The following is a 27,890-nucleotide window of genomic DNA, read 5'->3' on the forward strand; positions in this document are numbered from 1 at the left end:
AGGTCCCATTACCTTTCTGACCTCATCCCACACCATTTTCTCCCTTCTTCATTCCAGAAATTCTGGCTACTTGATTTATAATGAGGACACAGCCTTTAATCATAATGCCTTTAAAGCTTACTTTTTACCACTAACCATGATGATTTTTATTAGTCAGGCTTCTCTTGATTAAAATTTATGTATTCAAAGTTCTATCTGACAACAGAAAAGCTCCACATAACACAATAGTGAAATCTTTCATTTTTACTCCTGCTCAGCTGGTAGGCCTGTAGTCTGTAAACCTATTTAGGATTTCAGACTCAAGCCAAATATTTTAAAGGTAGTGCTCATATAACAATGTTCACAAGATAGAGCTTCACAGGAATCCCAGTGATTTTCACTGCAAAGCAGCTTTCATCAACGGCACATATGTTCCCATCCCACACTGACTGCCTCAGTGAAGTATTCCAACTGACAGTATTTCAGAGCAAATACAAACTGAGAAACACCAATAACAGGTTTCTCAACAAAATCCAAACATCACTGTGCTGAATTCACTGTGGACTATAGAATGTTGTTTATTAAAGGCTGATAGGAGAGGAATTTAGCCCTGATTGACTTAAATTTAGGCCACAGTACTGAGAGTGGTTTTTCCTTTCACCCCTTTATTGCCAACCACTTCTAGTCCTAAGAGTATAACAGAATCCTGACTTTAAGAAACTGAATATATTTTGGTCTGGCTTCATCCATGATACTGATAAATTTTATGCCTCCCTTTAATTCTAAAGTATAAACCTACATGAAAAGGTTAGACCCACCCCCACCCAATTCAATCTAGCTAATGACAGAGTATTTGATCATTTTTACAGTGTCATTCTATATATTTAAGGGATTGGAAAAAGATGCTCTGCTGGAGATGGGCTTGAGGACTAATGTAGTATAAGAGAAAGCTTGGCTCTAATGAATACAGGGGGAAAGAACGCCAGAGAGAATGACTGAGCAGAGATTGTCACAACAGCACAGGACTTCCAAAGATCAGGGACCATAGAGCATAGCTGAGAGGGCAAGCAGACAGCGGAGTAGACTTACAGGTTAAGTAGACAGATATTATAGCAGTGGACTTCTGATGGGTTCAGTAAGGATGGGATATTCCCTACTAACCAAGTAGCTTGAGACAAATGGTAAATAGCAGTGAAAATTTTTAGATCAAGAGCTGTATAAATCTGGATAATAAACAAAGGAAAGAGAAGAACCAGCATAACTGAGAGAACCATGCAAAAAGACAGAGAGGCTCAGCCAATATGGTCAATATGGAGGATTGTCCACATGCATGTGCCTCTGCTTCTTCTCAAAACTCCACAAAATAAACAGTAAATGGATTCTTTAAACTGTGATGCTACAAGGACAAAGAAAATAGGAGAACACACAACAACAAAAAGTTCTGAAACTGGAAAGCATAGGACAAGTAGTAACTGACTTAGCAGATCCAAGAAAGCTGAATCTTCAACCAGCACAGGGAAAGCCAAGAACCAAACTGATCTGCAGTACAGAACCTCCAAATATCCCAGGAATTGCTACCACCAGATACTTCTGGAAGTGAGGGGGCAAAAGGGAGCTGAAAATGGAGGATTTGTTGAAAGTCTGTTGAAAAAGTAGATGGATATCCATCTCCCAGATGCCTTCTTAATTCCACAGAGCTGGGCAATTGTCCATTTCACACCTCAGCTGAAGACTAGGGAGAGTCTCAAGTAGGGGTAGCTACTGAAATCAGGGGGATTATTTGAAAGTGTACAAACTGAATGTCAACCCCCTAGCTTATTTCCACATTCAGCTCCCAGAAAGCTGGAAGCAAGGAATATTCAGACTAGAAATTGGAAAAATTCCTCTCTGGGAAAATGGGCAGCCCAACAGAAATGAAGTAAAAAATAGTGATGTTGAGTATTCCCCACAAAATGACCCAATCAGATCTCCCTACATTAAGGCTACAGTCACAAATTCAGCCATAAAAAGCAAGCCAGGATTCCTAGACATCTGCATAAAGCCTCCTACATGAGAAACAGAGACCAAAACCAACAAACCAAAACTCAACTCAAAGGAAACAGAGACTATGTGAGCATATGAAAACTGTATATAAACTCTCTTACATCCTCAGAGAGAAAAGAGGAGATTTTGAAGTTATGAAACAAAAACAGCATGTTTTAAGAAGGAACAAAGGTAAAGCTCGAGAGCTCTTGGAAATTAACATAGGCTAGGAGAAAAAAAAAATTCAACAGAAGGATTAGAAAATGAGCTTGAGGAAAACTTCTAGACCATAGAGTGAAAAAAAAAAGACAAAATTACAGAAAATCATAGAAAGGGGATGAGAAAATTCGAAAATCAATCCAGAAGACTCGACTTCCAAACAGTAGGAGTTTCAATAAAGATCAGAAAAAGGAGGAACTGTCAAGAAAATAACTCAAGAAAATTTCCCAGGAGTGAAAAATAGGTATATCCAAATGATGAAACATGCCCATTGAGAATCTAGAAAAGTGGATGAAAACAGAACCAAAGAAAAAGACATCACCATAGTATTTCCTAATACTGGGTACCAAAAGATTTTAAAGGTTTCCAGAAAGTAAGAAGAGAGAAAAATATATTATTTACAAGCATCAAGATTTGAATCGATCTGACACCAAAAGCAAAAGCAATAAAAGCAAAAATAAGCAAGTGGGACTACAACAAAATAAAAATCTTCTGACCAGCAAAGGAAACCATCAACAAAATGAAAATACAACCTATTGAATCGGAGAAAATATTTGCAACTCAGATATCTTTTAAGGGGTTAATATTCAAAATATATAAAGAACTCATACAACTGCAAAAAAAAATTCAATTTAAATATGGGGCAGAAGATCTGAATAGACATTTTTCCAAAGAAGACATACAAATGGCCAACAGGTACATGAAAAGATGCTCAACATCACTGATCATCAGGAAAATGCAAATTAAAAACACAATGAGATATCACCTCACACCAGTTAAAATGGCGATTACAAAGAAGTCAAGAAATAACAAGTGTTGGTGAGGATGTGGAGAAAAGAGAATCATTGTGTACTGTTGCTGGGAATGAAATTGGTGCAGCCACTATGGAAAACAGTACAAATATTCCTCAAAAAATTAAAATAGAAGTACCAGATGATCTAGCCATTCCAGTTGTGGGTGTTTATCTGAAGAAAATAAAAACACTAACTGGAAAAGATATATGCATCCCCATGTTCATTGTAGCATTATTTACAACAGCCAAGATATAGAAACAAACCTTAGTGCCCATCAATGGACAAATGGAGAAAGAAAATGTGGTATACAGATATATGTAATAGAATATTATTCAACCATGAAAAAATGAAATCCTGCCCCCCCAAAAAAACCAGAAAAAAACCCTGAAAAAACCAAGCTCACAGATACAGATAATTGGTTGGTGGCAGTTGTCAGAGACAGAGGGTAGGGGTGGGAGAACTGGGTGAAGGGAGTCAAAAGGTACAAACTTCTAGTTATAAAATAAGTCATGGTGATGTAATGTACAGTGTGATGACTATAATATATTGCATATTTGAAAGTTGCTAACAGAGAAGATGTTAAAAGTTCTCATCACAAGAAATAAAATTTTTTGTAACTATGTAAGGTAATGGATGTTAACTAGACTAAATGTGATGATCATTTCACAATATATACAAATACCAAATCATTATGCTATATACCTGAAACTAATAAAAATGTTATAGGCCATTATACTTCAATCTAAAAAATAAAAAGACTTGACTGGAATCAGTCTTCTGAATAGTTCCATTCAAAATTCAAAGGAGGAATGACCCAAAATTCGGACATAAAATCATTTCTAACCTTTAAATCTCTACCTAGAAGAACTCTCAATTAAGTGTAAGGATAAATGAAAGCCATCTTAAAACATGTATAATCCTCTCCCCGCCCAAATATCTTTTATCTATCCTTTCTCTGAAGGCTAATATTGTAAGAGTTGTTTCTTGAAAACAGACAGAGAAAACAAGGAGTCCATAAAAGAGAAAGGCAAAGGGAATCCTGAAGATCATGGATGAAGGGAGGTATCAGGCTGAGAGCTGTGGATCAGACTCCAGAGATTAGGTCAGAATAGTCAGAAGGCTCCAAGAAAGGTGCCTCCAAAGACAAGATGTTGATCCCTACCTAATATGAGCATATTGAGAAAGAGCTACACAATACAGGAGACTTTGGAAATGAAATAAAGAGAAGCACATGGAAAACTAAGAAAATAATTGGAATGACCATAACTACCCTGGGGAAAACCAAATGTGGCATGGGAAGATAATGATCGAATACCACACAACTCAGATAGAAATAGTGTTTGCAAGTCATAAAAATGAACACCGACTACTGATTCAATCAAATGCATGATCTAAATATACTGAGAAGATAGAAAATTGGAAATGTATATATGTGTACGAAGTGGTGGTTAAGGGACAGGGGGCATTTTCCAAAGATGTAAGTCAACAGCTAATGACTGAAACTGAAAATCCTCTCCAATAATCATGGTATTTAGAGGAAAAAAAGATAAATATTACCCCAAAAGTAAAAATATTTTAAAGTAGTCTCTGGGAAATGGGAAAAGGCGTGGAGAAAAGTAAACCTCTATTTTTCAAAATAAACCTTAGAAGTACTATTTGACTCTTTATGTGTATGTACTACTTTGATGTAAAAATTAAATTAAGAACAAAAGAAAACAGGCAGATAATCTGAATTACCTTTCAAATTAAATTAAAAAGAAGCCAGGAACACCAGAGGTTCAGAAAATATTTGGGATTTCCGTCCCTTCCTCTGTGTGACTTGGGTTCTTTCTTGTTTATCTCAGCTGTCTTGTCTGGTGCTGTCATATTAACCAACTTCCATTACAATCACCTTTTTTTTCCTCTGGGAATTTCTCTCTAATGACTAAACTAACAGAGTCACACAGCTATAGGAAGCCTCTCACCAAACATCAAAATCCAGTAAAATCTCTCTTTGGATGAATGGAAACACTTTCCATTATCTTAACTTGTTTTAAGATGCATATTTCTCTAAAATACACTTATATGATTTTCTTTCTTTAGCAAACAAAAACCAAAAAATGATCATCTCTGCTTCTGACCTAAGTTGAAAGAGTCCTAACCTTATGTTGCCTCTATAGAACAGAATATTCAAACTTTATCATCAAATTCTGTCTATGGTACAAATGGTTGTTTCCAAACCACTTAAATTCCCAGGTGGTTTCCCTCTATAAGCAAAGAAAAGAAAGAGATTGGGAGTGTGGCAAATTCATTCACTTATGCCAGAAACTCACTTATGATTGAGGATGAGGAACACGTGAGATTGTGTGTGTGTGTGTGCGCACACACACAAACATACACACACACACACACACACACACACACACACACACACACACACACACACGGTATTTTCGTCCCTCTAATCCCTTGCTCTTCCTAATGGCCCCTCTGCCATCCTCCCACTGAAACAGTGGCAGTCACTTTTCAAGGGAAGTGTAAATACAGCTGAGAACAAAGAAAGCAGCATAGCTTTGAATTTCAAATTAGACATTTTTCAATCCCATAGCCAAAACAATAATCTTGAAAGCATAGATTTCCTTTGCAAGTGCCAGGCCCCTGAGATAGCAAATGGCTTTTTTGTTGTTACTCTTATTGTGCTTTGTTTTTACTGTTAAATCTTAGCTCTTTTCCCAGAAAACATGGGGTCAGAGGAAGGGGCAGTGAAACCTAGGTGGGCAGAATGGAAAGAAATATAGGTGAAAAAAAGAAACCTAAAATAGGTTGAGAGGAAATCCGAAAACAACAGGGAAGTGTATCTTACTTCCCATCCAGAATTCTGGGACATGACAGACACAGAGTGACAGGTACAACCACAGGACAGATGCAGCATCAAAGGGCACTTTGAAAGGTAGAAAAGAGTAGGGGGGTGTGGGTCACAAACTAAGTGAGCTCTGTTACAGAAAACTGAAGTCAATCACATATTCATATATCTAAGTTTTATTGTATATCTATTTAAACCCAACACCAAAATCTCAGTTCTGGAGAACCAGTATGGTTTTGCTTTGCTCTTAATTTACAACTTTTCACATATGGAGTACCAAAATCCATTCATTCATTTCTAAAGAATTTGTTGAGCACCTACTATGTTCCTGTTACAACAGAGATACAGTTGAATCAAACAGACAAGCTCCCTGTCTTCCTGGCTCCCATTCTAGCTGGAGAGACAAGCAGTAAATATATAAAGAATCAAAAACTATAATTACAGACCATAATAAAGGGATAATGGGATATAAATAAAGGGCAGGGATACTTTAGACAGGCTTTGGAAGAAGGTTCTCATGGCAGGAAACCAGAGAAAGGGGGCATGAATCATCAATCCCTGATTATTTTCCCACCATAGAGGTAGGAAGAAAAAAACTATCCTTCTGGAAGAGTCTCTTCCCTCTTGGCATCATCACCTTCGCTCCTTTCCACCCCTGCCTGCCAAGCAGCACCCCATGCTCCGAATGCTTTCTCCACCCTCCTTCGAAATCTCAGCATCTCTTTTCTCTTCATTGTGACAGTGAGCTAGTTTGTCAGCACAGCACATGTCTGTGCTGACATGCTGATGGGGGCTAGAGACTTCCACCGTTCAGAGAACAAAGTGACAGTTTCACGGGGGCCTTCTGAAGGGAAGGACCCGCAAAGCAGGGATCATCAGGCAAAGTGATCAGGGATATATCTGAAAGATGGCTGGCTCCCTTAAATCACTCCTGGTAGGGAGACACTGCTCAGCCTATCAGGAGAGCTGCCCTTGATCTTTCAATAATTTGTTGCCAGTATCACAGTGTTCAATATTTAAGAGACAGACAGAGTATAATGATCCAACAAAGCAACAGAGAAGAAATAGCCAGAGCAGTGGGAGGGGAACCAGGGAGAGATAAACATCAAAGAAGCTGTGAAAGATGACATTAGTAGAGCCATTTAAAATAGAGCCAGAACAACCATTCCAGAGGAATAATTTTGTACGTCCCATTTTCTGTACCTCTGAACTGGACCAATCTGCCACCATTCCAAGAAGTAAGCAAAAGAAACCAGAATATCCTGTCTATTGAAAGGATAATAAATGAACATTTACCTAGTGACTACGTCACCTGACCAATCAATGAAGTACAAATCTAGCTTTTCATCATCTTGTACCAATGAACACTTCTAAAAAACAACAACTTACCTCATCTTCCTTTCTTTCTCATGAGAGAAAACCCTGAGCCCCTCTCATATAATCAGAACACTATTTGGGTTTCTACCTATATCTGTATACACTCAATTGTAATTCTTTTATCCCAAATAAACACTTTGCCTCTTGAACTGGATTCTTGTTTTTTAGGTCGACAAAGCCAAGGGAGATGTCTCTATATGCATGAAAAGGTGTTTGTGAAATTTGGCAAATGTACTTTGAGAGGTGGTACAGGAGAAGAAGTCCGCTTTCAATAGGTAGAAAATGGAGATAAGAAAGTAAAGACACATGCTTTAGGAAGCCTACTTAAAATGGGGAGAATTGGTAGATAGTCAATAGTTAAAGAGAGTGCAAAGTCAAGTGTTTTATTCACATATGTGTATTTTTTTTTAGGATTGAAGAGACATGACCATGTTTATGGGCTGATGAGAAAGAGCCAGTAGAATGACAGAGAGATGGACAACACAGAAAAAAGAAGGGCAAAAAATTGGAGGAAATAAAATATCAAGAGACAAAGCATATCTATGTCCACACCCAAGACCACTTCACAGAACTCTGGGTTCATATATGTAACTGCCCATTAGACATGACAAATGACCATGCACAACTTAGCTTCACAGTTGTTTGTACCAAAGCCTAAAAGTAGATGCTGACCTTCACTTTCTCTCATACCCTCACATTTTATTGGTCCTAACCATCTGTCCAGAATCTAATCAATTCTAACTACTACCACCATCATCTCTCACCTTGACTATTATTAACCTGTCTGCCCTCTTGCATCCTTGTCCCCTTATAGCTCATTTTCCACACAGCAGCCAGATTGATCTTTATAAAACATAAGACAAATCATACCACTCTTTGGCCCCAAACCTTCAAAAGTCCCCCCATCTGAGTCACAAGAAAAGCCACTACCTTGGCCTGCGAGGTTTTGTGCATGTTGCCGGCCCCCTCCCTCTCACCCCCACCCCTCCTCTACCCTGCCTTTGTCAGAAGGGGGTCAGGAACGAAAGGAGTGCATGTTTGCTACAGTTGTCCTTTCTTTTTCAGAGAAATAAAAGGAGGGCCATCTGCTGAGATGGAGAAGGGTCATCATAGGTTTAGAAAAGTGGAAGGAAAACATTGCGAGTTGCATAAGAATAGCTGCTCAGCAAACGTGAGCAGGAGATGACCTAAAATAAGTAAAGATCCCTAAGGTTGTGAACCATGCATTTTAGTGGCACCTATTCACCGGGCTGTGTGGTTTATTCCAGCTTGTGCTCAGCAATCCTGGAACAGGAGCAAAAGAGGCAGGTAGATCCAGATTGGGAATTGTTTAGGGATGATGGAATCTAGAGAGTCAGTGTGAGTAATGGTGGGGAGAGGTGATGGGAAGTGATGTTATTCTCAAGACTGGCCCTGCTAAAGGGAAGGAGTTGGGGGAACACACCTATTATGAAGGTTCTTTGAGGCCTTTTCTAAGGAATCTGACAGGCAAACACATACGCAGCTCAGTATAAGAAAAGTTCCCAATGTCTTGGCTTCCACCCATAAGGCTCATTAAAAGAGTCAACACTAGACCTGTCTGCTTTGCTAAAGTCTAACCAGAGGCATGAATTTAAGTTTCCTTCCCTTACAGATTCATTTTAAATCTGTAAGTCTCCCAAATTAGACTTTCACATATTAAGCCTTTTGGGGGTTGTTAAACATAAATTTGACTTTAAAGAAGAGAGGATCTAAAAGGGTAGTTCCAGAGCTATCTCCAGAGAGAATTTTTAAAAGCCTCCAATATTTCCAGAGAGTCAACCTGGATATAGTTCTCATCCCATAGAAATCTTCTTTCCTACACACGTAGCCCAAACCCAAGACCATGAGCCTGGCACCTGAACTCCAAGGAAGGCCTACCTCAGTCACCACAATTTTTGTAAAAATTAAATAAGTAGGTTAGAAGCAGTCACTTGGGAACTAGTTGGCTTAGAAACTGCCCCAAAGAAAATCCCCTCTTGGAGCATTCCAAAGCAGTTCTTAAATCCATGCATAAAGGTCTTTGGGAATGATATTTATCTTAACATGTTCTAAATATATTCATCTATGGACTTGTTAGTCCTTCAACCTGTGGGAAAAAATCTAACTATTTTATCTCCAGCAAAATTTAAATCATATGTCCACTGATCCTTGATACTACTTATGTAAGGATCATGCAAGTCCCCAGTGCTCTCTACGGCAGAGCACCACTTCTCCTACAAGGTAACAACCTGTCCCTGGCAATATACATTCACAGAAATCAAAACTAAATTTATTCTAAGGTCCCAAATCATCTTGTAGTCATCAGTAAATAAAATTCTCCCCTGACTAAAATGCCTGTTCTTAGAAAGTGGGATTTCATAAAAACTTCTCTCAAAGTCAGTTTTTTGTTTTTTATTTTGTAACATGAAAGGAAACTCCACGCATATATAATACACCTAATAATCTAATTTAAATATATTTTATTGAACTTGAAAGTTGATTCAGATAAAAGCAACACTGGTAGTGAAAAATACTGTACAAGCATAGTCTATCTGCACTAGGTTAACGGCTACTGATTAAAATTATTTTCCTTCACATAGAAAAAAAAAAAGACTTAGAGCTCATAAAGACAAATGCCCCTGTGGCTCTCTCCCTTCAACTATCCAATGAAACTACTCATGGAAGGTCACATGGCCTCCTAATTCCAGTCAGATCGCCCCTGATTCAATATCCATTGTCTTGCTGTTCCCCCTTACTTCTTCAAGTTCTCGCTCATTCTTTGTTAGCAACAAACCCTTCTTCTGGATCCATGCTTCCTTTTTACCCCTCTGGGTTCTCTTCCTAACCTCTCTGGCTCTCCTTCCTCCAGGGTCCACCCTTGGTCAGCTTCATTCTGACTCTATCTTGCATGCTCTTGACATCAATTCCTTTTTCTACACTGTGATTCCTAAAGAGATTTCTCAGTGCCTCATGTCTCTGGAACCCAAAAGCCACACTTCTTACTTCTATCACTTCTAACCTCATGGACATCTCTAACAAATGACTTGAAGACCCCTCACACTCAACATGCCCAAAAAAGAACTGCACTCTTGCCCCAGTAATACCTGCCCCTTCTTTCTCATCTTAGAAAAGAGCTTTGTCTTTCACTCAGCTGAATTAGCCAGAAATCTACAAGTCCTTTTGAACTCTTCCTTCTACCATATCTCACTCATTCGTTTGATCACCATAACAACTTAAAACAATGTTTCAGCAACTTTACATACAATCTTTTACTGAGTATTTCAAATAACTCTGTAATGTAGGGACTATTATCTCTCTTTTACAGATGAGGGTTTAGATGATTGATGTAAATTCTTAGTAAGTGATAAAAAAAAAAAAGATCGAACCTAGATTTGTCTGACTCCAAAGTCCACGGTCTTTTCACAGCCGATACTGTCTGTGCTAGACCATGGGAAACGATGGGTCATGTGCCAAATACCACCTGCTTAAAGCTTTACTGGAACACAGCTCTGCTCATTGGTTTGTGTACTGTCTATGGCTGCTTTAGCACCACAGCAGCACAATGAGTAGTTGCAGCAAAGACATTATGGCCCTTGAAACCTAAGACAGTTACAATCTGGCCCTTTACAGGGAAAAAAAAAAAAAAAAAGATTTTACCGATTCTAAGCCATACCATCATCCTCCCTATCCCTGCCACCTCATTTATGTCTTCCTAGATTACTGCCACAGCCCCCAATTTGCTTCTCTGCCCACAGCCTGTATCTCCTCCAATCTATCTTCTGCACTGAAGAATAAAATCCTTCTGCCTTAGCTCATAACCTTTAGGATAAAAGACAAACTCCTTCTCAAGCTATACAAAGCCTTTTGGCACCTTGGTTCCTTTCTTCCTCCCCATCCACATCTACTTTCTCTTCAAGCCAAAGTGAAATACACGGAGTGCAGCAGAAAAGGCCAACCCAGTTCATTCCTATGTTTTTTCACATGGGTTCTCTTTACCTAGAAAGTACCTAAATCCTGCCTCATTCACAGACTTGTTTTTGTATTCTGAGCTCAAGAGTCACTTTCTCCTAGAAACCTTCCTGGATTCCTCAGGCTGAGGCAGGTGAACTTGTTTATTCATTTGTTTATTCAACATATGTTTAATTAGCACAGCTACCAACTAGGCACAATACTTTGTGCTAAAAATACAATAAACAGGACAAGCAGAGACTCTGTTCTTACCAGCCTTACTCTTCAGCCCAAGTTCCTTATTCACCTGTTCAGTCTTAGCTCTTAGTTCAAAGTACAAAAAGAGATGAGATAGAGATGGAGATAGAGAGGGAGAGGGAGATGGAGAGATAGGGTCCGGGATGACGATGGGGACTGAGATGGGAATGGAGATGGGGTTGAAAAGAATGAGAGAAGGAGAGAGAGAGGGGATTCAGTGATATTTTTTTGTCTGACACTCACCATACCGCTAACTTATTGAGGGTTAGGAAGTATCCAGGCTGTCTCCCTAATACCAATAACTACCAGAACACCTGGCATAATGCTGAATGAATTCAATAATTTTGAGTAATACAGGGACACAAGGTAGTTCCAGAGACCAAATCCTTGCACAGACGTGGGCTACTTAATAGGCGAATGAGAAAATTTCCTGTTGTTTTCTGGGAAAACTCAAACTTTGTAGAATCTGAGAGGTTTTGTGAAAATGTGACTAGGCATAAAAAGAAATATGAGTATAAAAGAACATTCCTGCGAAAGATACAAGTTCTGTTTTGAATAAGAAACAGGGAGTAAAGTCCACTTCACAGTCTTTTTCAAACTACTGGACCGTACATCTGAAACTACTAAACCATAAAAAAAGGTGCCTATAACCCTGAACTTTGGGCTCCACGAAATATTTTTCTTCATGGGATACTCAGCTCATTAAAGAAAAGAGAAGAGAAAAAGAAGAAGTCTTTTTTACAAGCAGGGGTAAAGCAGATACAAAGAATTGACCCAGTTTCTAAAATAAACATTAAGCTTAAAGCTCTCTCCATCTGGTTAAAACTAAAACCAGAATTAAAAATCAGTATGTTCACACTCCATTTCCTACCTACACCACAATAGTGAGGGCAAGAAAAATTTTAACATATAACTTAATATTATATCTGTGTCACCTAAAGTTTCATGTTAAGATTTGTAAAGAAACTTTTTTTTAATTTTGGAAAAGTGTAACAACTCACTTTTAACCTGCCTAGATATCCATCCAGGCCAAATATCCTTCAGAGTCCCCACTGGGCACTCTCCCTGGGGTCTATTCCTATGCCCTGAGGCAAATGCCTTTCAGTCTTCCTAGCTTCTATATGGAAAAACACTGCTCTTTCCAAAAGTATAATTTTATTCTCCATAATATTCCCTGAAGTTCTTCCCTCTAAACTCTTTATTAAATATATTCCATATAAGACACATCTTATTCTCCATAAAACAAGATATGCACTGTATATGAAAAGCCCTAAAACTTTTAAGTGACACCCCTTCCTTTTCCATATTAACCTCATCTCCAATAACCAGTCCAATTCTAAGGACAGTGGCATAACTGCGCTAACCGAATTTTAGATATACAGAATGTTAGTACTGAAAGGAACCTGAAAAGTCATTTATCTCAAATCTGCATTTCACACTTGAAAAAATTAAAACCCAAAGAGATCCAAAAACCATCCAAGGTCACACAGCCCTTTGCTCCACCTTATTCTGTAATCTCCCAATCTCTGAGTCTCACCATCTTGTATTTATTTCCATTTCCTATGGAGGGGGTGAGGGCAATGCCCATAATCTCAGTTTGGCTTTTATCTGAACCCCACAGAGAGTGCTAACTGAGCCCATGAACTGGAGAATATGATGTGTGGTATCAGTCTCCGATGTGTGATGCTGAGTGACCAGTGTGTAACTAAGTGCTCCCTGGTGGCTCTTAACCACCCACGTGGAGATTCAAATTTCCTGTCATACACATCGCACTCCCCTGCTATTCTTCTAGATGTGCTAAACCATTTGCCAGTGAATTACAGAAAGTCCTTAGACTGTCTGAGCTGTCATGGATTACATCCTATTCAAAAATTGCAGATTAGCATTATTATAACTGGGTTTCTTCTCTACCAATTAAACCTCAGCAATTTTCATATTTGTAGTTTTTCATTTTGCTTTGCTTTACTCTTAAGGACTTAGTTTGGATGGCATCCTACCAGGACAAATTCTGAGTGTCATATACCATGTGAGGTAGGCTGCCTCAATTTAGCAACTAAGCAGACAACAATGGAAAGAGTGAAAAATGTTTTTAAATAAAATAAATACCCAAATACTTATAGTCCTTTGAAATATACTGTCTACATGTTTACTAATGTATTTAATATTTTATAGTATATTAAAACAAAACAAAGCCAACAAAAGCAAACTAATTTATGGTTGGACTTGATTTATGGCAAAAACTTATTCACATTTTTATTTTGTTTCTTTTTTTACAAAACTGTAGTGAAATATGCAAATGTAAAGTCTTTTATAATTGTTGGATTAAACTAAAATATTTTATGTGATTATTTAGTAACGAAGAAGGAGCTAAGCAATTGCTTTCTTGATAAATCCTCTTTAAAAGAGGATTCATAAGAATACATTAAGATAAAAAGGATAATCATATCAGAATATTCCAATTCATATTCCTTTGTTTTATAGCCATCAAAACAAATCATCAGTGTATGAAGGTGCTTTCTAAATAGAAGCAAAATCAGTCAGTCTGCTAATCTTTGGGAAAAAAAAAGAATGTTACTAGGGGCTCAATAATAAGATTATATAAATGAAATGGATTTGAAAATATTTCAGGAAGGCATCACTAAGTATTTACTGAGCAAATTAGCAGAGATTACCCACATCTTGATCTAAAAAGTAAGGTAGGCTATTCTCCATAACTGCTGCAGAACTAAACTTCGAAAATGCTCTTTTTCACAAAAGCCCTTTAGTAGTGAATTTCGTGAATATCAGCAAAGTAGTCAGGTTCACTCAGAACTGCCTGTCCTGGGGTAGTAATGGCTGCTACCAGAACCAAGGAGTGCACTCAAGGCATAGAGCATGCCAAAACTAAGAGAAGACAAATTTGAGGTAAAAAACACAACAACACTTCCAGATCTGGAATCTGAGCAGGAGGGTTCTCTACCTTGAGGGAATGTAGGAACAAAGGATATAAGCCTAAGAAATCCCTAGACAGCAGGTAAGAGAAATACTCTGGGATCCTGCTGACATAGAAGGGATCAAGGGGAAACATAAGGTGACTGGGATTGAAGGGAGGCCGTGGTCATAAACTTCGTTTGAAGATTTGTCTGATATCAACAAGGAGACCTTTGAGACTGTGGTCCAGGACAGAGCCTACATGCAATTTAGCATCAGGGGGCAATCTAACAGGGAAGAGCGAATTCTGACTCCACGTTGGTTCTGTTTCTTTAACTTTTACCTTTGCTTTTCATTGCTTTTCTTATCATAATCACTACCTACAGCTGTAAGTATACATAATGGCCTGCCACAGGGAACCCTGACCCTCTGCCTGACAAACTAAAAGGACTTTGTTCAGCTCACAGAGAGACATTCTGACCCTGCCCACCTGTGAATGGCTGCAGAAAAGAAGAAATTAACACATCCCCTCCCTGATGCAAGCCAAGCAAGAAGATTTTGCAAGACAAATGGCCTTTTTACTTTTCTTCCTCAACTCTTCCCCTCTCTGTTCTATAAAAGAAACTGGCATCCAGACCCCATAAGATGTTTTTTTGGGTACACTAGTCCGCCATCTTCTCGGTCTGCCGTCTTTCCTTGCCTCAACACCTCGTTTACCGATTTATTGGCCTGTCTCACGGTGAACAGAGCGAGCTTGGACTCAGTAACAGAAAGAACCGAGGAGTCTCAGAGGAAAGGCCATTAAAGAAAGAGGAGGGCTCAGAAAATATCTAGGAACCGGAATTGCTGCCACTGAAATTTTTAAATTTTGCTGGAAGGCACAAAAATTTCAGATGACTTCTCCAGGAAAATGAAGCTATCATTTACAAGCCGTGATTACTTTCTCAACAGAAAATAGGCACTTGGTAACTCCAACAACTTTTTGACAAAACATCTTTCTCAGTTATTGAGTTATAAGGTTACAAGTGGTGCTTCTCAAATAGCCAGCACAGATTGACTAGATCCTAGCACAGCTGAAAGCATAAACCAGTTTTCTATCTCCCTCTTCCCTTATCACACATACACACACACACACACACACACACACACACACACAGAGCAGGGCTCTATGGGGCTCCCAGGCAGAGAGGCCTTTTTGTCTCCCGTTTCTTACAGGCAAGACTCCAGCCTCCATGACCTTCCCTGAGTTCCAAAGGGCAGATTCGAACAGTTGCAGCCAGGAAACCACCTGAGGCAAGATTAAAGGGACCAGAGAAGCGCATCAAGATTAGGAGAGTGACCACCGGAGACCCTGCACACACCCTCATCTTGTCAGCAACCCCACCCTTTTGAAACTGCAGAAGAAAGAAGAATGCAGAACTGTTACCACCTTGATCCTTATCACATACCCCTGACCATGAGCCCTGACTATAAGACCTCTCCCTATTCCCCAGGGAGCGGGGCACAGTTCTTGAGGTGCTACCCTGATGTGTTCCCCTCTTTGTCTGGCAAAGAATAAAGCCACCCTTTCTTTCTCCTCCAAAACTCTTGTCTCTGTATCTCATTTTGGCATCAGTGTACAGGGAGCCAAGATTTTGGCAACACTATCTCAGGAAAAAAATCATACTAGGATCACAAACAGCTGAAATGGCCACATTTGGTTGATATTTTGTGCATGTGTGTCTAATTAGTTTGGAATTGTGGGAAGTTACTGCAACACTTCATGGGTCTTAACAGTTTTCTATCAGCTTCTTGGGTTGTTGCAAAGGAAATATTCCATGAAATTACTAAGGACCCAAGAACTAAGAAGGAAATTAAAAGGCATCTCCTTGGAACACTTTGGCTATAGAAGCTGGATTTGTTCAGAGGCATAAAAATAAAACCGAATTCGAGAGGTAAAAGATGTCAGATATTGGTTTATTCAGGTGTTGAAAGGAGATAGCAGAAACTCAGGAAGAAAAGCATCCACTTTATGACCAGAACTTCATCTTGAAATTAAGACAGGAACTGACGAAGAGAGGAGAAAGAAATTTTGATATAGCAATATAATTAGCCATACATGAAGTAGAGAAGAATGGGACCAACTCTGAACTAAATGAAGTTTTGAAAACTCAACTGAATCTATGTGAAAATTTCCAATGTAGGTAAATTCGGAACGTAGATGGTAAAAAAAAAAAAAAAAAAAAAAAATTGGTGGGAGAAAGGGTTGTTGGTGCTTCTAATGACTAGCCTCTCAGAACTTATTATCAGGCCTCATGAAAGACAAGATTGGGGCAATCCAGCTGAAGAAGCTGCTATACTACCACAGGCAGACAATACAGGTGAGCTCACCAGGGCTTCCACGAAGGAGTCATGGCTAAAATTCAAAAAGTGTGCATTTTTCTGGCATGTATATTCATCAGAGACCTAACTGGGGTGGATTCAATGACAGGAGATTCTTATTATAATCATCAGGGACATATTCAACCTCATTCATTCATACAACAAATTTAGATAGAGCATGGCATTAAGAATTATTTAGAAGTTGAGTATATAGAGGCAAAAAAGGTAGACAAAGGCCCTAGTGTCATGGAGCTTACATTCTGAAGAAAAGAAAAACAGAGTAAACATGGTTTCAGGTCTTGGTAGATACAATGAAGAAAAAGATTAAAGGGAAGAGAATAAGAGTGATTGGCATTGTGGTGGTTTTTTATAGGAGGGTGGCATTGAGTAGAATTTCTAAAGAAGTGGTTTGAATGGAGTATTTTGAAGGTAAAGCCAATAAACTTGTTATGAATAGATGTAATACATGAGAAAAACAGGAAACTAGGATGATTCCCAAGTTTTGGGGCCTGAGAAACAAAGTAAATAATGGTGTCCTTCAACTCTACATAGATTTTATTTTTCTGTTATTCTTTTGTTGAAAATCAAACTACACTAGTATGTCTACTCTGCAAAATAGTTTGACAATTTCTTTAAAAAAATAAATAGACACTATATGTCCCAGAAATCTCTTTTCTGGGTATTTATCCCAGAGAACTAAAAACCTATGTCCAAACAAAAAACTACACAAACGTGCATGGAAGTTTTATAGTAATAGCCAAAAATTAGAAAGAATCAAAATATCCTTCAATAGATGAATGATTAAACAGCAGTATATCCAAACCATGGAATACTACTCAGGAATAAGAAGGAACAAACTATTAATACACTCAACAACTCAGATGGATCTCAAGGGACTTAGGCTGAGTGGAAAAGGCCAATTTCAAAAAATCACATTTTGCATGATTCCATTTATATAGCATTTTCAAAATTACAAAATTATATAGATAAAGAACAGATCAGTAGTTGCCAGGGTTGGGGAGGCTTGGGGGAAGCCCATGAGTGTGACATGAGGGAGATCTCTGCGGTAATGAATCAATTCTGTGTCTTGATTTCAATGGTGGTTACAGAATCTACACATGTGATAAAACAACGCAGAACTATATACACACATGGTACCAATGCCAATGTTGATCTTGTACTAGAGTCATATAAGATACAACTATTGGAGGAAACTAAGGGAAGGGCACAAAGGCCCTCACTATACTGTCTTTACAACTTCCAGTGAATCTGTAATTCAAAATAATTTTTTTAATCTAACTATGCTCAAGTATAAGGCAAAATGCATTATATAAATATTAAAAGTAGTACAGTAATAAATACTATATCTGACAAAACGTTGTCTTCTGAATTTATAAAGCACCATTTTTGCCAATACATCTTACCACTTTCAGTGTGTAGGCAGTAGTTTAATTAAGAGATCATCAAGATCTCTTTGTAAGAACATTTTCCTCCTAAAAGCCTCTGGAGGAAACAGCACTTGGAATTCTCACTCTCCCTCTGTTACTTTTAAGCAGTGAAGAGAACCTGTGTGTTCTTGTTTCTGTACCTGTACAAAGGAGTACAGAAGGCTAAACAACTGTTAACATTGGTGACCAATAGCCTGCAGACATTATGAACTCTGAAAAGTACCTTGTTTAGACCCAAGATACTGACCTTTCACGAGTCAGCCGACATTCCTGGACTCTAACATTTTTCCCATTAGTGTCATAATATAAAATTCTATAATGTGGAATCTCAAAAAGGATGGGTTAGACCAAAAACCAATTACCATGACCCAGAGGCTTAAAAGGTGCTAAAAACACTAATCATAACTCCAGTCCTGGGACTTCCCTGGTGATCCAGTGGTTAAGAATCCGGCTTCAATGCAGGGGACACAGGTTTGATCCCTGGTCGGGAAACTAAGATGCCACATGCCGCTGGACAACTAAGATCCCACATGCCATGGGGCAACTAAGCCCGCGCACTGCAACTACTGAGCCCGCACGCTCTGGAGCCCATGCGCCACAACTAGAGAGAAGCCTGCACACCACAACTAGAAAAGCCCGCGTGCCGCAACAAAAGATCCCGTGTGGGGGTTCCCTGGTGGCGCAGTGGTTGGGAGTCTGCCTGCGGATGCAGGGGACACGGGTTCGTGCCCCGGTCCGGGAGGGTCCCACGTGCCGCGGAGCGGCTGGGCCCGTGAGCCATGGCCACTGAGCCTGCGCTTCCGGAGCCTGTACTCCGCAACGGGAGAGGCCACAACAGTGAGAGGCCCAAGTACCGCAAAAAACAAACAAACAAACAAACAAAAAACTCCAGTCCTAAGGTTACTCTAGGTCTCAGAACTAGGCTTGGATAAATCATCAAAGTCAACGTGAGGGTGTGTATGGTGATGAAGTCCCCCTCAAAAAACTCCTTTTTCAACATTTTCTTTTGTATGTATTTCCTTAATTCTGATCTTCTGTATCATCTAGTCTCAGTCTGAGTTTAGAATACTTGGTCCTTCACTCCTGTAGAGAGAATTCTACTCCCAAGATCATCATCAAGACATTTAGTACTCAGGTCTATATGCTACATCCTAGACACTTTTGTCACTGCTGAATAAGCTTACATTTACTAATACTTTCATTCTCTCAGACCGGAATATATTCCAGCTAGAATTTTGTAATGGAGACTAGACTTATAAACTCTTTGCCTAGTCTTAATTGTAAAAGCCTACATAAAACTAATTATTAAATAAAACATTTTCTAAACAGGGTATCTCATATCAGATCCTGTCTACTTTTTCAGAATTTTATGCATTGCCCACAAAACCTATGGAATATGCCAGATGCTGCCTTTCTAGATATTGGTCTCCTTTTGGAGATAGCTCTGCCAGGTACAATGCTATGAACAGAATTATATCAAAGAGTTCCCATTCTAATTTTTGTAGCAGTCCATTCATACTGCTTTTCATGTGCTAAAACATTCTAAAAAGTAAAATATATTATTTTGCCTTTTTATTTTCTAAGGCTGAATAAAAATTAAACCAATGTAAATGACATGAATTAAACATTTTTCTGAAGAGAAAGTAGTTTCATTTACTCCTGTCAGAGACTGGAGCCTGGAGAACTATCAACAACAATAATTTTTTGAAAAAAAGAAAAGAAAAGATACTTACAGCCAACCATCATCATGGCCACGGAAAACATCTTTTCCACATCTGTGGTAGGAGCTATGTTTCCAAATCCTATGGTTGTAAGGCTTGTCATGGTAAAGTAGAGAGAGGACACATACAGTGAATCCTTGCTGGGTCCTCCTTCCCATATCCCTGCACTGGTATTGTATCGATACGGAGTCCCAATGCTCAAGGCCAGCTGGTAGAGCCAACTGTCTATCTGGATGGTGTTTGTGACTTCATCGATGACCTCATAGTCCCCAATGCTGTACCATATGCAGGCCAGCCAGTGAGCAACTAGTCCAAACACACACACCAGGAGCACAAGGACCGCTGCTCCATACTCTAGGTAATGGTCCAATTTCCTGGCAACACGGCCCAGTCGCAAGAGACGCACCACTTTTAAAGAACTGAAGAGACTGCTGATTCCCTGAATTAAAAAAAAAAAAAGAAATGACACAACACTTTCAGAAAAGAAGAGGCTAAGGAAAACAATACAGTGGTTCACCTTAATGAACTCAATCACCATTTATATACTAAGAACATACACATACTACAGCTCCCACTTTAAGTCAACAACAACAACAAAAAGCTGAAGTGATAAAGAAACTTTTTAAATGCAGATTCCTTCCCACCAGGAAAAAAGATATTTGTAGATTATTAGATAAAAAAACTTTTCATTAGGTAAGGAAGACGGAGTTTATTTTCATAAGTGGAGTATAAATAGCACAGAGAAAAACCAAAGGAGAAAATAGCTCAAATGCAGTATACTCAGAGTATAGAAATAGGGTGATGAATTTAGACCTTTTATTTCTTCTTCCTACAAAACTTTTCCTGTACTCTAAAAGATTTAATTTTATTTCTTTATAAATGCTATGAACAGCAAAACTTCTGAAAAAGGAATCCTAGTTTTACTGTCAAGCAAACAGGAAATACTTCTGTGTATATTAGAATGAGCAAATGCCATTATTTCCACCACCTCCTGCCACAGTTATGATAAGCACTAAATTTGTAGAGCTGTGAAAAAGTGAAGAGTTGAACCTAGAATGGGAACATACCTACAAAACTCTATCATCTTCTGGCAATAGTCATTGAAAAGAATACTTTAAGGGAATGGCAGCAAGAAAATTCATATTTTGTTAAGAAGCTTAATATAGGGCTTCCCTGGTGGCGCAGTGGTTGAGAGTCCGCCTGCCGATGCAGGGGACACGGGTTCGTGCCCCAGTCCGGGAAGATCCCACATGCCGCGGAGCGGCTGGGCCCGTGAGCCATGGCTGCTGAGCCTGCGCGTCCAGAGCCTGTGCTCCGCAACAGGAGAGGCCACAACAGTGAGAGGCCCGCGTACCGCAAAAAAAAAAAAAAAAACATCAAATATAGCATTATCCAAATGGAAACATAGCATAGACTTTATTCAATCAGTGAAGTTCTCAAAGTTACTTTTTGAGGAAGCATGTGATAAGCCACCCAGGTAGAGAGGGTAAAGCCATTCCTGGTGCATGAGGGAAAGACAAAGCAGTGACCCAGGACCCTCTCATCTGATCATCACCTCCAAGTCTCACAGAGTCCATGACTTCCTTACTGCTAATTCTATATCCCAGGGAGGAGACAAGGCAGCTAACATAACCTACTCTGAACTTAAGTCTGATCAACATGGAGGAACTGGTTGGTACAGTAGAACAGATGTAACATTAATGAGACTCCAATTATGGCATCGTAAAGTTACAGTGAAAAAAGGCTGGGAATACATTTGGTTATACTCTATATGATAGTATATATTTGAAATTTTGCAAAATAAAAATTTGAAATACAGAGAGAGAAAACAAAGAGAAGTAAAAACAGGAGACCTTAAGGAAGCAAAAAAAGGAACAGGAGCATCCGGACAGTTTTCTGTCTCAACCTCGATAACCTTAGGCCTGGCTCTTAGGCAGGGATATTGAACTTTAGACAGTAAGAGTAGCATTAATAAAATTCAGAAGATGAATTGGCATAATTCAATGAAATGAGATGTTGAAAGGTAAGAAGATTCAGGAGAGCTTGGAAGCTCTCAAAAAAGGAACTACATAATCATGAACAAGAAAGACAAAAATAAGTTTTTATTGAGCATTTCTATATGACAGGCTCTGAGTTGTGCCCTGGGGACATTAAGACAAATGTGCCTTGCTTCTGCTCTAAAGAAACCCATAGTCAAAATGCATGAAAAACTCAAAGGGTTAAATTAAAAAATAAAAACAGTGTTATTGTAGATGTTGTCCTCCACTTAGCTCCAATTTTTAAAGGAACTGTGTTACTTCTATTTAAATACTGGGTTGGCCAAAAAGTTCATTCGGGATTTTCTATAAGATCTTACAAAAACCCGAACGAACTTTTTGGCCAACACAATACTACAGAGAAAATTATTTCTACTGGAATTCTTTTTTCAAAACACAGCTAAAAACAAAAGAAGAGAAAACAGAGAGGAAACCTTTAACCCCATTTAAACTAAAAACTAGTCACAACCCTCAACTAGAATGTAAAGAATCAGGACCCACTCGAATTAGGCCCAAATAACAGGAGGACATACTCCCCTGACCTCTGATGTAGGCAGGTGATCCACCTTGAGGGGTACCTACTCTGGACTCCACTTAATCAAAAAGCACCATTTTCTATAGCCATGTCCAATATTATTTAAATGTTACAAAATGTCTGGTAAGTATCGTAAACTCTCTCTGTCATGGGCTCTATGTCACCACTTTCTCCTAGATCTTAGCCAACTCTCCAGCGGACATGTCTTTCAAAATCATTTTCTGGGGCTGACCTTATCCATGCTTCTTCTATGTGTTAGGATTCTCATTACGATTACCCTCAGCCTCTCCTGGTTGATTTACTGCATGCCCATGTTTCAACTGACTTCTATGAGTTCCTGATACAGAAGCCAAATACCTGCTGTACATTTCCATTTAGATATTCCATAGGTGTTCAAAAGGTAATATGTCCCTACTCTTGTGAACAACATCATTATGAAGGCAGTCTCTCAGACCTGGGGCTGAACACCCCCTTTCCTGTCACATCCAACCGGTTATCAAGTCTTGAGGATCTCAGCATTCAAAGTGCTCAAGAAATCTCTCAAAAATATCCCTTCTTTCTTATTCTCAAGGCCATGCCTTGGTCATGGCTTCATGTTTTTTCTCACTGTGTGACAGGAATAGCCTCTCCATCAGCCATACTACCTCTGTTCTCACTCCCTTTAATTATGTGATCACACTGTAGAGGCCAGCCTGCTATCGTTTTACATCATATATATCTAATCATGTCCCTCTCTGGTCTAAAATCTTTAGTATTAGCTCATTACCTACAGAATCAAGTATTCTCCCTACTGTGACATGCAAAGCCCTTCAGGACCTAGCATCTGCCTGTCTGGTCAGCATCTCTCCCAGCAAGTCCTCCTCCTGCTGTCTAGACTCCTGCCATGTTCAACTATGTGTAGTTCCCAGAGTGCCCATGCTGTTTCATGCCACATGAACAATTTGTCCCCTGTACTTAAAGCACTCTTCCCTCCCCCTCTCTTGGTGGCCGGGGTCTTACTTATAGTTTATGGCAGAGACTCCTCCATGTCCATTTCCCTGACATCTTCTTACCTCCCCCACCATCTTCATTGTTATACCCACTGTGAGAGTTAGGTGTCCTTATTTTGTATTATCATGTCCTCTTTGTCCATCTCTATTACAACAGTCATCATAATAGCACTTTATTACAAGTCTCTGTTTGCATGTATGGTATCCCAGGAAACTCTAAACCCCTTGAAGAATATACCTAGTGTCAATTACAAAGTATGGCATACGGTAATAGGTTAAGCAGTCAATACGTTCAATAAATTATGAAAATCTTTTTACGACACAAGTAAATGTGGGTGGGGTGAATTGAGTGTGTGGTGGGGCAGGGAGGGGGCATAGTTAATAATCTTATGTGATAGGTATCATTACTAAACATAGCCTAGAAACATTAAATAATTTGACTAAGTTCATGCAGCTGGTAAGCGGAGGGGCCAAGAATCAAATATAGGCAGTCTTGTCCACACTCCTTGCACTTCACTATCTGACCTCATTCTGAACCTCACTATATCTAGAGCATAATGTGCTCTAGATATAAACAAATCACATTTGTACCAGCAGTCTTGGCTTAAATACAGGCAGTCTCTATAAGACTGAATAAAGGAGATTAAATACCTTGCCTCCCATTTATTCCCACCCAGGCCCAACAGTGGCCCACTTAGGGGTCTGTGGAGGCCCCAGAACCCTAGAGAGTCTGCAATTCTCTAACATGGACCAACTCATTTCATTCTCACAATACCAGGACTCCTATCTCCACTGTTCATAGGCGGACACTGAAGCTCAGACAGGTTACACGACTTGTCTAAAGTCACACAGCTAGCAAGGAATGGACCTAGTCCTGCAGATTCTTCATGCATTTCCCACAATAGCCAACTGCTGTGCAGTCTTCCTGTCCTTATCCCAATAATCACTGCAATATTAATCTTCTTAAAAGACAGTATCGAGCATATCCTCCAGAGGCTCATTATAGACATTAAACACAATTTCTACAGGCCTTCAAGGTCCACAACCCCATTTCTGTCCACACTGCCAGGTCATTTCCAACCATGCCTTTGCCAAGCAATAGTGCTCCAGTCAAACCAAACTCCTTTTTGCTCTCAAACATAACTCCAAAGTTTCACCTTTAATTTGTCCACAGTGTCCCTTTCATCTACTTATCAAACCAGAAACTGTTATTCAAAATGAGTAATACAGAAGTGTTTGCTTTATTTGGAAAGTTTTTTTTTAGCTATCTCATTCTCCACTGTTTCGTATCCAAAAGAATTTAATGCAATTACTATAATCAAAACTCAAAGTTAATGACTTTGTTCTAAAATTTGATGAAATACTTAAAACTTGAAACAATCCAAATGTCCATCTCCAGTAGAATGGATAGATAAATCATTGCACCTTCACTCAATGCAATACTATCTAGAACTAAACATGAACAGACTAGAACTATATGAAATAACAAGAATGAATCTAAAAGGTATCATACTGAACAAAAGAGACTAGACACAAAAGAGTATATATTGCATGATTCCATTTATAAAAGTTTAAATACAAATGGAACTACTCTTAGGGATTAGACGTCATTAGAAGTCAAAGTGGCTTCCTTGAGCTCTACATGTAATATTGATGTAATTTTTAAAGAATGTTTTATTTAAATATCAAAACAATGTTAAGGAAAATCCATTAGTCACTGTTGTGTTGTTAAGGTTAACATTTCACCACGGTACATAATTCAGATTAATGATTTCTTCTGCATCATGTGATTTGGGGAGGGGGAAGAGGTGTCATATTCAACTCTATCTAAAATAAGAGATTTTACAACTCACCCTCATAACCTTTAGATTGGTCCTCAAATTATACTTTTTTTGTATACGTAATTTTTTTAAGATTTTTTTTTGATGTGGACCATTTTTTAAACTCTTTATTAAACTTGTTACAACATTACTTCTGTTTTATGTTTTGGTTTTTTGGCCACGAGACATGTGGGATCTTAGCTCCCCAACCAGGGGTCGAACCCACACCCCATGCATTGGAAGGTGAAGTCTTAACCACTGGGCTGCCAGGGAAGTCGCCTCAAATTACATTTAATCCCTTGTTGGGAATTTTAATTTAACCCATATAGTAATACTGGATACTTTGACAGGCCAAAATAAAATGACTCCCTTCTGTCCTAACACCTTTTTATAACAACCTCTTGATTCTGTGCTTTCCACCAGTTTTGTCTGCTCATTCATTTTCTGCTTAATTTCACTCCATGCTTTCCAATCTTCCTGTGCCTTCCTCTGCACTCCAGTGGCATTCTGCCTCTATCCCAACCTCTGAGCTCTTAGCTCACAAATCCCTGGGGTTCCACTGCTGGAAGAGAATATCAAACACATCAAATGCATAATAGAACACAGCAGGGTTAATGGAGAACTTTCAGTCATCAGCCTTCCTTTCTAGCCAGTTTCCTTACTTGAAAAGCCCCTCAGGCCATAGGAGCATAAAGAAAAATATCCAGGAGATATCTCAGCGTTATTAACTCTTCAGGATATTTTTGTGGATTCCCACATTAAAGAGATGTGGGATGTAATCAACATAAAAATAATGGCTTACAATGATAAAGCCATTTAAAATACAAATCAATTCTCTCATTTGATTATCACTAAGGATAGTAGGCAGATAACTCAGCTAGTATTCTTTCCTACCTTCTTCCCCCCTTGCTTTATAAACAAAAGAGGAATGATCAAAGACCTTTCTTGTCCAAGGACACATGACAATTAAGTGGGGGTGAGAGAGCAGGAGTACAGACTTATAACATCCAGTTGCTTGGTTTTTCACCTACATCTAGCATTCTCACACACAGGATGTGTAGTAGATTGTTTGGAAAAAAATAGCTCGGGTCATTTCCTTCCCTGCATCCATACCCTTTGGCAATGTGACCTCTCCCATCAAAAGATAGGGTCTATGTCCCCATCTTGACTTCAGTCTGGACTGGCCTTATGACTTAATTTGGCCAGCAGAATGTGGTGTAAGTGACACTGTGCCAGTTCCAAGCCTAGACCTCAAGAAGCATAGCCTCCAGTCATGGTCTTAGAACCCATGGCCATTCTAAGTTGCCATATGAAGAATGGCAGCTAGGCTTTTGGAGGATGAGAGACCACAGGAGCAGCCCTATGACATCCATCTGAGCCATCTGGGATCAGTTAGTCAGCAGCCTACCGCAGACGTATGGGTGAACTTAGCTGAGATAAGCCAATAGCCAAAGTCAGCAGAATCACTCAGGTCACAGGAAAGTGAGTTTAATAAATGGTGATTGTTGTTATCCATAAAGTTTTGGAGTAGTTTGTTATGTGGGGAAAAAAAGCTAACTGATACAAATGTGAGGAAAGCACATGTATTTATGTGCACAGTATTTCATACTTGTTTGACTTAAAATGGGGGCAACACAGATATGTATGTGATACAGAAGTCTCATTTTAACAAGACATTCTTCCAAATAGGTAAGATATGAATATATAAAATAAATGTTAATATGCAATTTTTAGATATTATTTACCTTTTGTATTGGGAAATGTGTCACTATTTTGCTTTGCAAGAATTTATGCCAGTAAATATTCCATGAGAACAAAGAACTCCAAGTTATTACTTCATATACCTCCTAAATAGTTCTTAAATCCAACCTCTCCTAAAGCTTGCCCTCACCCTGCGTAACTTGTTTCCATGTGGATGACCCTGCTGAAAACCTGGCCTCGCAGTTTCTCCACCAATTCATCTCCAACAATCTTTTCACTTTTCCTTAGATGCCCACTCCCGAGGTCATAATCTGAAATTTCTCATATCTAAAACGTTTTCCGGCTCTGAAATCTTGAATTGAACCATCTTGTTTTCTGACCACATCTTCTTCTATGTTGAGCTAAACCGTCCAATTACATCAACATTCAACCTTATTGAATCTCCAGTCTACTGACAGATCTGCTTTTTCCTAATCTATTAACCCTTCCATTCTCCATTTTCTTCTTTATGTGGCCCTATAATTTCAACACCACCATACATCCTGAATTCCTTAGCATGTCTGTCTCTTCATTATAACCTGTATCAAAACCCTAATTCTAACTCAATTATCAGCTTTCTTCAGGGCTGTGTTTAAGAACTGCTTAAGAAAGTAATACAGTAGGGCAGATTGAGTCCACTAGAAATTCATTATCATCAATCTCAAAACATCTCCTAACCACCTAGCAATTTTACTACTTGTCTTATGAATTCATCTATCCACTATATTTTAAACTTTCTCTCCTCTGCTCAAAAATCCAGCCACTCCCCCTGCAACTACATCTTTCCCATAGACATTTAAATATCTCATGTCTCTCCCATTAAAAAAAAAAAAAAAGTTACTACTCTCCCCTCCACCTTCCCATTCCAGACATTGCCCCTGGTTCTTTTCT

General features: G+C 39.0%; 1 protein-coding gene across 5 annotated transcripts in view; it reads right to left on the minus strand.

The window, feature by feature from the left end:
• The window catches only part of KCNH5 (potassium voltage-gated channel subfamily H member 5), a 482,529-nt gene that overhangs the window by 224,665 nt on the left and 229,974 nt on the right, over positions 1 to 27,890 (minus strand). For all 5 annotated transcript variants that reach the window (XM_060294881.1, XM_060294883.1, XM_060294880.1 and 2 more), the window contains one exon: positions 19,892 to 20,318. In XM_060294881.1, coding sequence (XP_060150864.1) covers positions 19,892 to 20,318 — 427 coding nt within the window. The remainder of the gene's footprint in view (positions 1 to 19,891; positions 20,319 to 27,890) is intronic.

This window comes from Globicephala melas, chromosome 2 (assembly GCF_963455315.2).
Source record: "Globicephala melas chromosome 2, mGloMel1.2, whole genome shotgun sequence".
In the NCBI taxonomy this organism is placed as follows: domain Eukaryota; kingdom Metazoa; phylum Chordata; class Mammalia; order Artiodactyla; family Delphinidae; genus Globicephala; species Globicephala melas.